Below are 12,593 nucleotides of genomic sequence, written 5' to 3'. Positions count from 1 at the left end.
TCTGACCACAATTTATTGGTTATGAGCTGTAGATTAAAACTGAAAAAAACTGCAAAGGTAGAAATTTAAAGAGATGGGACCTGGATAAACTGAAAGGGCCATAGGTTGTAGAGAGTTTCAGAGAGAGCATTAGGGAATGATTGACAAGAACAAGGCAACAGTAGAAGAAAAACGGGGAGCTTCGAGAGATGAATTAGTAAAGGCAGCAGAGGATCAAGTAGGTAAAAAGAAGAGGGCTTGTAGAAATCCTTGGCTAACAGAAGAGATATTGAATTTAATTTATGAAAGGAGAAAATATAAAATAGCAGTAAATGAAGCAGGTGAAAAGGAATACAAACATCTCAAAAATGTGATTGACAGGAAGAGCAAAATGGCTAAGCAGGGATGGTTAGAGCACAGATGTAAGGATGTGGAAGCTTATATCACCAGGGGTAAGATAGATACTGCCTACAGGAAAATTAAAGAGACCTTCAGAAAAAAGAGAATGACCTGTATGAATACAAAGAGCTCAGATGGAAAACCAGTCCTAAGCAAAGAAGGGAAAGCATAAAGGTGGAGGGAGTATATAGAGTGTCTTTACAAGGGTGATATACTTGAGGGAATGGAAATGGAAGAGGATGCAAATGAAGATGAAATGAAAGATATGCTGCTGCTTGACCCTCAAACTTGAAGAGGAATACAATAATTCCAATCCCAAAGACAGCAGGTCTTGACAGCTGGGAAATTACCAAGCTATCAGTTTAATAAGTCATGGTTGCAAAATACTAACACAAATTCTTTACAAACAAATGGAGAAACTGGTAGAGGCCGATCTCGGGGGAGGTCAGTTTGGATTCCGTGGAAGTGTTGGAACACGCGAAGCAATACTGACCTTACAACTTATTTTAGAACATACATTAAGGAAAGGCAAAACTACTTTTCTAGCATTTGTAGACTTAGAGAAAGCTTTTGACGATGTTGACTGGAAATTCTGAAGGTGACAGGTGTAAAACACAGGGAGCGAAAGGCTATTTACAATTTGTACAGAAACCGTTATGAGTCGAGAGGCATGAAAGGGAAGCAGTGGTTGGGAAGGGAGTGAGACAGGGTTTTAGCCTCTCCCTGATGTTATTCAATCTGTATACTGAGCAAGCAGTAAAGGAAACAAAAGAAAAATTTGGAGTAGTAATTAAAATCCATGGAGAAAAAATAAAGACATTGAGGTTTGCCGACGACATTGTAATTCTGTGAGAGACAGCAAAGGACCTGGAAGAGCAGATGAACTGAATGGACAGTGTCTAGAAAGGAGGCTATAAGATGAACTTCAACAAAAGCAAAATGAAGATAATGGAAGGTAGTTGAATTAAATCGGGTGATGCTGAGGGAATTAGATTAGAAAATGAGACACTTAAAGTAGTAAATGAGTTTTGCTACTTGGGGAGCAAAATATCTGATGATGGTCGAAGTAGAGAGGATATAAAATAGAGACTGGCAATGGCAAGGAAAGCGTTTCTGAAGAAGAGACATTTGTTAACATCAAGTATAGATTTAAGTGTCAGAAAGTCGTTTCTGAAAGTATTTGTATGGAGTGTAGCCATGTATGGAAGTGAAACATAGACGATAAATAGTTTAGACAAGAAGAGAGTAGAAGCTTTCGAAATGTGGTGCTACAGAAGAATGTTGAAGATTAGATGGGTTGATCACATAACTAATGAGGAGGTATTGAATAGAATTGAGGAGAAGAGGAATTTGTGTCACAAATTTACTAGAAGAAGGGATTGGTTGGTAGGACACCAATTTAGTATTGGAGGGAAGGGTGGAGGGTAAAAAATCATAGAGGGAGACCAAGAGATGAATACTCTAAGCAGGTTCAGAAGGATGTAGGCTGCAGTAGTTATTTGGAGATGAAGAGGCTTGCACAGGACAGAGTAGCATGGAGAGCTGCATCAAACCAGTCACTGGACTGAAGACCACAATAACACGTGATGTAGATACCACTTTATTTTCCCAACCCTAAATGACAGATGAGCAATGCAGAACAACATAATCATGCTTTGCATTTTGGGCCCATATGGCAGTGAATACCTGAGAAATTGGCGAGACAGCTTTTTGTAATGTTCATATATATTCAGTGTAGGTCTACAGATGTAGATAAAGCAGGCTCACCATAAGACTGACAGATCACAGTAACACACATAAATGTTATAATCTCAAAATTGATGATTGTGTGCTTTAGGCCCTTACGGTTCTCAGCTACACAACTGTTTTGTGATCAACTGGGGAAACTATGCACACACTGCTTTCACTCTAAGAGTACCATCTTAGCGGTGTTAAATTAAAAATTCACCCAATTTCACATTGCATTGTTGCTCTTGTAAATCAGATGTTGCAAAAACATCACAAAGACTTCCTGGCTGCATCTCCAAATAGCTACTGCACTCCACATTTATTTAAACCATCTGATTGTAGTCATTGCTTGGTCTCCCTCAATAGTTTTGACCCCATACTTTCTTCCATTACCCAGTTAACTATTCCTTCATGCCTCATAATGTGTCCTATCAAGTGATCCCTTCTTTTGGTCAGATGTGCCACAAATTTCTTTTTCCCCAATTTTATTCAGTACCTCCTCATTACTTACATGATCTGCCCATCCAACCTTCAGCATTCTTGTGTAGTGCCACATTTCCAAACTTTCTATTCTCTTGTGGTTTGTGCTGTTTATTACCCACATTTCATGTTTAATGCTACATTCCAGACAAATGCTTTCAGAAAAGACTTACTAACACTTAAATCTATGTTAAGTGTTAACATACTTCTGTTTTTCATAAAAGCTTTTCTTGTTGCTGGAAGTCTGCATTTTATATTCTTTCTATTTATGCCATTGTCAGTTATTTTGTTCCCAAAATAATAAAATTCATCTACTACTTTCAGTGTCTCATTTCCTAATCTAATTCCCTCAGCACCATCTGGTTTAATTTGATTCTGTTCCAGTACACTTGTTTTTGTTTTTGATGATATTCATCTTATAATCTCTTAGAGCACATTATCCCTTCTGACCAACTGATCTTCCAAGCCTTGTGCCATCTCTGATGAAATCACACTCTCGCTGATAAAGCTTTTCCAGTATTTTATTCTGGAAACAATCCCTCAGGCTGTGACCAAGCCAGTTGTCTGGAATAACTTTTCTTCGAGGATTGCCAGTTCCATAAGGCTTGCAGGAGAATTTTTGTGACGTTTGGAAAGTAGGAGGTACTAATGAATATGTGAGGGTGGATCATGAGTCATGCCTGAATTGTAGAGCATTTAACTGTGACAAGCAGACATTCAAAGTTCCAGTCCCAATCAGACACACAGTTTTAATTTGGCAGGAGGTCTTAACATATTTGTTTCTTCTCCTTGAACTTTAATTTCTTTTTCAAATTCTCCCTCCATTTCTGTTACAGCTTGCTGTATGCACTAATGGGGGCTAGGTTACAATCCTATCTTACTTTGTTCTCAGTTACTGCTTCCCTTTCATGTCTTTTGACTGTTATAACTTAAATCTGGTTTTTGTACAAGTTGTTGACAACTTTCCCAGTACATTATCCTTGCTACTGTCATAGTTTCAAAGAGAGTATTCAAGTCAACATTGTCAAATGCTTTCTCTAAATCTACAGTTCCCATAAATGTGGCTTTGCCTTTCTTCAGTCTGTCATCTAAGATAAATCATCATGTCGCTAATGCTCATGTGTTCTTACCTTTCTCTGGGATCAAAACTTTTCAATATGTCAGCTTCTTACAGTCTTTCCAGTCTTTTGTAAGTAATTCTTTGGGTGTTTTAACAATGACATATTCAAATGATGGTTGAGCAAATTCACTGCCTTCATTGGAAGTATGTTTATTACATTCTTCCAGAAGCTGGAGAATATTTTAAATGTCACATGTATCGTGCATACCAGATTGAATAGTTTTATCATGGGTGATTGTCCCAAAGATCTCAATAATTCTGAGAAAATGCTGTCTACTTCAACTGCTTCCTTCCTCTCCCTCCATGACTTAAGTCTTTCAGTTATCTGTCAGATGCTTCTTGCAGTATCGTACATTTCACCTCATTTTCTTCTACTTTGTATTCTCCCCCTGTAATACTGTCTTCAAGTTTATTTCCCCTGTATAGGCCTATATATTCCTTCCACCTGTCAGTCTTTCCTCTTTACTTACTACTAGCTTCTTCCATTAGGGCTTCTTAATATTCATACAGCTGCTTCTCTTTTCTCCAGAAGTTTCTTTGATTCTGTGGATCACATTTTTGGATGCTGTCAAACAGTGGATTATCCAGGATGTAGCAACAACAAAATAAAATATGATACATTGCTACTCACCACACAGGGAAGGCACTGAGTGGCAGACAGGTACATTTAAGTAATGCGATAGATAAAAAAAAATCTATTCATCTAGTGATGGTAGGAGAACACGCATATAAAGTTTGATAGCTTTCGGAGACAGTGGCTCCTCCTTCTGGCAGAAGGGGTGAAGGGGAAGAAAGAGGAGTGAAGAAAAAGGACAGGTGAGGTTTAGGAAAAGGGGTAGAGTTTGGAGAAGTCACCCTGCACCCTGGTTCAAGGGAGACTTACCGGATAGAGTGAAAAGGAAAGATTCCTCTTTCCTCTTGGCATCTTTTCTGAACTTTGTCCCTTTTCCTAACCCCCACTACTCCTTTTCCTTCACCCTTCTTCCTTCCCCTTCTGCCAGAAGACAGAGCCAATAGCTCTGAAAGCTAGCAAACTGTAGTACCCTTTATACTTGTAAGCTCCTGTCGCTGCTTGTTGAATAGATTCTTTTATCTATCCAACTGCGCTAAGTACTTTTAAAAATAGACTAAGCTGTCGAACAAAATCATTCTTCAGAAACAGGAGGTGGGGGGGGGGGGGGGGGGGAGGAGGAGAAGGAAAAACACACACACACACACACACGCACACACACACACATTCATGCACACACAATAAGCACGCATGCCCCCGTGGCCAGTGTGTCACCCTGGGTGCTAATACAGTTGGATCTCAGTGCCCGGAGATGACAGTAACTGTGTGTCCGTGAGTTGCACGTCTATGAGTAAGTGTGTTTTTCTGATACTGAAGTAGGACTTTGTCAGAAAGCTTAGTCTACTTTTAAATATACTTAAACATGCCTGTCTGATGTTTATCACCTTGCCTGTGTGGCAAGCTGCTGTGTGTTCTGCTATAATTTCATTATTGTGTGTATTACCCAATAACTTCTTGTCTTTTTGCCACTGCTGTCTTCACTACTGTCAGGGACAAAGGGGACAAAGAAAAAAACCTGTAGTAAATGTGAATATATTTGTGATTCTGCCTCAAAATGTGGAAACTTGAAACTGCATAATAAATGCCATTTCGTTGAGAATTGTATACAGATGAACTATTTTATCAGAGATAGTTTGAAATAGATTTATTTTCAACATATAAGTATAGAAAATTTAATCGATTTTCCTGTGAAAATGTGTCAGTTCTGCTATAGGCTGCTGCCCTGCAAAAGGGAGGCAGGACTCATTTCCCCGGTCCACTCCTCTCCCCCCTGTTGGTTAAAATTCTAGTTTGTTTACACTCACGGCCATCTGCCACAATACCTATAGTGTCTGCATTCTGCTACAGTGATAGGAAAACAAAATCTGTAACATTTTTCAACTGTGCCAAAATTCTTCCCCTAATGTTAAAATAATGTTACCATAGGTTTGGTTCTACTTTTATGCTAACTGCCTTGTCAGTCCTGTCTGTAGTGTTGTCAAATGCAAGTCATATGCTATGAATGCCTATGAAATGTTGAAATTAATAGTCTACAGATTTTGTAATCATCAAATTTGTGCAGGCAAAGACAAATAATGCCCAGAAACATCTTAAGTCAGAGACGTATTCAGTTCACCGGCAGCAAAATGCTGCTACTTTTCAACAAAACAATAATTTTTGAAAGCTCAAATACAGCCACATGCAGAAAACATGAGCCATTTCAGAAGAAAAACGAAGAACCAATGCTTTGTTTGTCTTCGCTTTTAAATTTGTGTGACTAATCATTTACAAACAAAAAATAAATAAACATGCCACTTTCAACAGAAAAAGATGCAAATTTCACAAAAAGTAGAAGTGAATGTTGCCCAAAATAGATTATACATTTTACGGTCCCTACCCACCACAATAAAATTTTTGTTTCCCTCAACATACTGAATAATTCCTTTTACTTTTCTGTCTCTGCATCTGCATGACTGTAGCAGAACATATATTTTGTGTCGAACAATGCTGTTAGCAGGATGTTATTAGAATGCTAAAAATGTCCATGAAAAAAACATTTGTTAGTTTTTTGAACAGATCTTGTGCAAGTCCACAAGGAAACCAGATGTCCACTGTCATAAATAACTACTTCCACTCAGTACTCAGTGACTAATTGTGTTCCTTCATATCATTAACTATGTAGCTTATAAAATGTGGAACAAAGAATAATTCAGCTGGTCTGTCATCACTTTCTTGTAAAAATGTCTGTTATCTTGTTTTGTGACTGCAGATTTTTAGGTGTATTATTTTATTTCTAGGCATGTCATACAAAGAAGATGTAGAAAATATAGTCAGTGAATTGAAAAAAGTGTGGGAGGTGAATGACACTCCACCTGTTGTGGAGTTAACTGAAAGTGAAGATGCTGATAATAAAGAAAATATTTGCAAAGTCCCATTGTTTTTATCACGGTAAGTAACCGGCAAGGCACTGACAGAATCATTTAATGAAAGGTCGCCTTCTCATAAGTGACTCATCAAAGAACGTTGTTTAATACTTTAGTACCCATTTGTTGCCAGTAAATCGTTTCTCTTCCATTTCTTTAAATATCTATTAAATTGTGTGTTTTCATATTTTGGATTCATTAATGACATTACTTCTTTGACATTGGAGCTTTTAATCTATTTATAGAGTGATAATGCAAGGGATTATCATGTGATGTGTCATCTATTATTTTTTATGTATTACTGGAGTATTTTATTTGCACCTCAGCATTAGAATGATGGATGTTACCAGGAATCTTCTTTCAGATATGGTAAATAACAAATAAATAAAAATGTATAAATTTCTGAATATTCATAATCTTAATAGAGCATCTAACAGTTTGTGAGAAGATGGATTTGATTACTCGGAGCTAGTTAAACAAGTAGAACCAAATAAACTTAAACGTGTACACAATGTTCCATGAGCCTGTGTTCAGAAAAGATCATTTAAGGAAATATAACAATAAGATGACCTCAAGAAACTAATATGAAATATTATTGCACCAAACAGAAAGATTTATGTCACACTGATGCTGTAAACTGGTGTATACATTGGTTTCTTTGAAATATTTTGTAATGCATTCACAAATGTTTTTGAAGTCCTCAGGATAAATGCCATTCAGGCTGTTCTTTCTTCAATTTTTTACTTAGTTCAATATTAGGCTTAGAAGAAGCTCTAGGCCTGAACATCCCTCCCAAGACTCTCATTAATAGTCTCTGGTCCTGCATCACTTTTTGTTTTAATTTTTTAAGCCTGTTCACCAATACAATAGAATTAATCTAGTATGTAAGAGTGCAATCTTTAATGCAGAACTTTTTTAAACATGTTCCTACACTTCTCTGTCAGAATAATTTGGATGTCAGTTAATGATTAAAAAAAGAGTTGATTTAAACAAAGATTCATTCACATATTCCATAGAGACCATCATAAAGTGAAATATGGTTAGTGAATCAGTGTGTCCAGCAACCTTGAAATCTTGAAAACCTGAAAAAGGCCAAGAATTTTCAAAATGGAAAAAACCACAAAAAACCTGAATTTTATTTAAATACTTTGACATTTAAAAAAAATTTTGGTACGTATACATATTGATATATTATCGGTTTCAACTGTCTCTCATATTTCAAATAGCATTCAAATATTCAAAGGGGGTCTACACGTTATGCACATACTACCTGTTGGTGAGCCAATGTTTACACAGTGATTCGTAACTTTTATACTTGTTGAGCTGTCACATGAGGCGGGAATCTGAGGAACCTGATGTGTCAGAGGTGGGGAGAGACAGGAGAATTTATTGCTTTGAATTCTGGGTTAAAGTACAGATCAGCCACGGTTGTAGAAATACACAGAAGTAATTACGTTAAGCCTGTAGTAACACTTATTGTTTCAACTGTTAGATCACTGTAGTTGGCAGCAGTCGAAAACAGAATATCATAGTCACAAAGAGTAATGACTTGTACTGAAAAGCATTGAACATGTCTGTGTAGCTGAACAACTGCTCAACGGTGAGAGACTGACATAAATGAAGAAGTTAAAGCTAGCCGTCGATTTTGCCGTGGGGTAATCTGCAATTTTTTGTCGATAGATCTGTAGCTTGTGAATGCTTACTTGGCCATTTTGGTGATTGGAGTGGCAATAATAACCTTGAGTAGTAATGAAAACTTGGCCATTTTGATGAGTGGAGTGGCAGTAATAACCTTGAGTAGTAATAAAATTAAATGAAGGTGGTCGTAAAACAATTATTCAAACAGGAAGAGACTAATGAAATTTTAGACATTTATAATCATGTCTCATTTTGCAGCATTTACAAAATTATCAGTATTAAGTAATTAGTGTATTCACCTCCCCCCCCCCCCCCCTCCACCCCTTTTTTTAATGTAGGCCTTTCATCAAACTTCAAAATTATAGTTGAAAATCAGACAGAAAAATGTCTTATTTTTCAAAGATACTTATATGACGCAGTGCAGGATGCAAATGGAGTTGACAGTTTCAAGTCTTATATACTGTTTTTGCAATGCACATTGTTTGTACGAAGCCAGTATGAAACATTAAGATGAAGGAAAGTGAAAGAGAGGAGGAGGAATGATTATTGAACAAACGAAAGAAGATGAAATCAAAGAATTCAAAATGAGTGAAGCCTCAAAGATTTCAGCAGAGATAGAAAATTTAAAGAAATGATTTGTTCATTTTTATTGCCTTTAAATCAATATACAGCATTTAATATTTTAAAAGTATTTTAGTTTTTTATTTGTAATTTATACTACTAAAGAAATAACTTAATGTTATAATAATTATCAATATAATGTTTTGAAAAATGATGTTTTAGTCTCAGATTTAAGGAAAAGGTGACATGAAAAAAATTTGTCTTGAGAAACCTGTAAAGAACCTTTAATGTGAAAATTATCAGTCGCTGGACACCCTGTGAATGTATCACAGTATACATTAACAAAGAGAAGCAGCTGTTGACTGTTTTAACAATAAAGCAACACTGAATTGCTGACACTGTTTGTGCTTACACTTGCTAAATCAACGTAGTAAATTGGCAGGAAAACCACTGCTTTGAATAATGTTGCTTCTGCTTCAGTTACACTAAATGGCTGCTGTTTATTTTGTACCACTAGCTTAATATTTACTTAATCATATTTACATGTATCAAATAACAATAAATGAAATATAATCTTTAAATGGATTGAATCTATATTATTTTTACTTTGTAGATATTAAGTCCCTGCTTAAGTACCCATTTTGATTCATTGTTTTCTGTTTGAGTTCTGAGGTCATTGGTGATCAGTTGTTCATCTGGTATCATACTTCATCAACTACAATGAGGTTTTAAAATTCTTGTCATGAAACTAAGATGCTTTTACAATCTTCAGTGTCTTCATTTATGTGGAAAATGAAGGGGATCTGAAAAGTTTCTGTTCTCGATTAAGACAACAGCATTTCTTGCTGCATATTTACTCAGTGGCTTAATCTAAATTATTTTATTTTGGAAAATTTCAATGATTATTTATATGTGAAGTACAGATTTAAGAGCCATGTTAGCAAGTTTATACAAATTCTCTGTCTTCAGATTTATTAAAGTTCTCTTTTTCTTTCATATCAGCAATACTGAAGGCTCAACAGATAAAACAGATAGAAATGATGCAGTTATTGACATTGCCAGTAGTGACAGTGATCTGGATGGTTAGTACCTTGAAATTTTAAGGTACAATTTATGTTAAATATATAAAGACAATTAACAGCATTTCTATTTCTTTGCAGATTACCTGTCAGATGATCAGATGATGCCAGAAACTGGACAAAATGATGAAAGTGTGCAGAATAAAAACTCTGATCCAAACAAAAACAAGGGAAGTGGAAAGTTCCAAACTCACTCTTTCAGTGCATGTGAAGATCAGCAGTCGTGTAGTTCAGGTTCAGAAAATATAAGTGTTAAATTAGAGAGACAGTGCAGCACTCCAGATCTTAGGACAATAGACCAAGCTTCCAGCAGTGTTGAAGAGAGAAAGCTTGGAGATTTAGAACAGACTACACTGAGTGTCAGTAATCTTAGTAGCAAGATCAAGAGCGCCTTAAATAAAACCTCACCAAGTGCATTAAATCAGGACCAAAGAAATGGTGTGGAAGTAATCAGTCTATCAGATGAGGAAAGTGGCTTTGGTGATATAAAAAATTCTTGTTCCACTAATCTCGAAGTGACTCCAGAAACGTACCAAACCTGTCACAAAGAAGTGCCAAATGTTAGTAGTGCAGAAAAGCATATCATAATTTATCCTGATGTGCAAACAAAGTCGGTAGTGAATACATTGGGACTACATAGTAATGTGGTAAACTGTGAGCCAATGCCATCTTCCTTATTAAATGGGATAGTTGCCTCCAGTAGTTCAGGTGTGAATATACAGCAAGATTTGAATCCACCAACCATTGTGCCAGTCAGTGTTTCACGGGATAGGTCTTCTGGGCAGTGTATATTTAAGATCGAAGGAGGGAAACTGTATGTGAAGGGTAAAACTGGAGAAACAATACCAATAGTTCCAGGACAGTTTGGAAGTATACCAACACCTGTTCTGAGACTTCCTGAAACTGCTACACCTGCACTAAATTATTCAGGATCACCTCCAACATACAGTGATGCACGTGGACAAATCCTTTCTGTACCTTGTGCAAGTCGTGATGATAATTATGTGCCATCTTCAACAGTGTGCCAAGCAACTTCTTCTGTGAGCAGTGTTTCAAGCTGGCATGTGCCTTGTGAATCTCCTGTGATATCTGATGTAATCCAGTCCAATGTATTACCTCAGTCCCCAGATACACAGTATTTGAGTTCACCCCCTGTCCCAGTGTATACTTCACCTCAGATATGTAAATCTACTGAGACCGAGAGTGAACCTGTGTCACCAGTGAGTTTAAAGTTGAACAGTACACTTCCACATCTCAATTTAAATAGTGTGTCAACCTTAAGTTCTGGAATAGTACAAGGTTCTATTTTTACACAAGCTGGATGGACAACAGATAGTATGTTGGCTACAACTGGTAATTCAGATGCTGTAAACCACAGTGAAAGACAATAATGCAGCTTGCATCTTTTGAAGTGTTGTGTACATTGTGTCATTCTTGTGAAGTTGAATACAATTCCCCTGTTGATGAACACTATGATAAAGAGAAGTGGTACAGTGTGGTACCTGCAATGAAAATTTCTGTGATGTCTGTAATATATGGATTTTGATTGTTAATCTTTTCTTCAAGGTATCTGTTCAGACACATGTTTATGTGCTTCAGAATATTATCCTGTTATTGTGTGAATTGCCCGTTTTTATACTTTGTGCTTGTGTTTGTTTTTAATTTATTCCATCATGGTATCTTTCAAAGGAGACAAATTTACAGGCATCAACATACTGCAAGAGTATATCATAAATTTTATTTATTTTGAAGCATCATGAGCAACTAATTTAATAGTGTAATTAAACAGTCTTGCTCATTATGGCAGGGTAGTAACTGCATCTTATTTATTCCATTGAACAGATAAAATTGTTTCTAATTTTGTGATATTGTACATAAATATTTATAGAGGAAATGTGCAACAAGTTCTTGTGAATTTCTGATTTTCGCTAGTGCGGATAGATTGTTTTGAGTGAATTGTGTTTTGGGTGTACATAGACTGTAAATATCAAAGAATTTTACTTTCTCAATTTTTGTATTTAATTATTCACAGAGACTTATAAATATTTTATGTGTATACAGTTTTGTACATAATAAACAAAAAATATGAGCTTGTTAAAACATTAATGTTTATGTAACATTGCATATAGTAAATAGATGAAGCATTTTGTTGTTTTAATTATGTAGAAGTAATTCATTAAAATAAGTATGAATGTTTTGTTCAATCTTAGTCACACTTGTTTTCAGAAGTGTTGACAGAATGAGAGGACAAAATGATGTTGATTTTTGGTTTTATTAACATGCTCTTTTAAAGCAGCATAATAATTTTATATAATTTGGATCATTTGCTGGGTAATACAGCTTTTTAATGGGAATGTATAATACCAAGAAGTATTTAAATATGTTGTAAACAGGTTAAAATGAAACAGTGGAAAATCCAAGATGAATGTAACAATGGCAGTGCAGTTTCAGCTCTTTGAGGCTGCAGACGTGTGTGCTAGTTGCAATTGCGTGAGTGTGTGTGTGCGTGTGTGTATGTGTGTCTACTGCTGACAAAGGCTTTAATGGCCGAAAGCTATGATTGTATGAATCTTTTTATTGTGCCTATCGCGACTCAGCATCTCCGCAATATGGCGAGTAGCAACTTTCCTTCTCAG

At 36.1% G+C, this 12,593-nt stretch overlaps 1 protein-coding gene across 3 annotated transcripts in view; it reads left to right on the top strand.

Annotated features, from left to right (window-relative positions):
• LOC124805207 overlaps nt 1-11,984 on the top strand; it is a 50,536-nt gene extending 38,552 nt beyond the window's left edge. For 2 of the 3 annotated variants that reach the window (XM_047265706.1, XM_047265704.1), the window contains exons 6-8: nt 6,554-6,704; nt 9,881-9,960; nt 10,039-11,984. In XM_047265706.1, the coding sequence (XP_047121662.1) occupies nt 6,554-6,704; nt 9,881-9,960; nt 10,039-11,348 (1,541 nt within the window). In that variant the 3' untranslated portion in view covers nt 11,349-11,984. The remainder of the gene's footprint in view (nt 1-6,553; nt 6,705-9,880; nt 9,961-10,038) is intronic. The other variant, XM_047265707.1, reaches the window with a different exon arrangement.
• The last annotated feature ends 609 nt before the right edge of the window (nt 11,985-12,593 follow it).

Source organism: Schistocerca piceifrons, chromosome 7 (genome assembly GCF_021461385.2).
Source record: "Schistocerca piceifrons isolate TAMUIC-IGC-003096 chromosome 7, iqSchPice1.1, whole genome shotgun sequence".
Taxonomy (NCBI): Eukaryota; Metazoa; Arthropoda; class Insecta; order Orthoptera; family Acrididae; genus Schistocerca; species Schistocerca piceifrons.
This window is presented reverse-complemented; position numbering and strand designations above follow the sequence as displayed.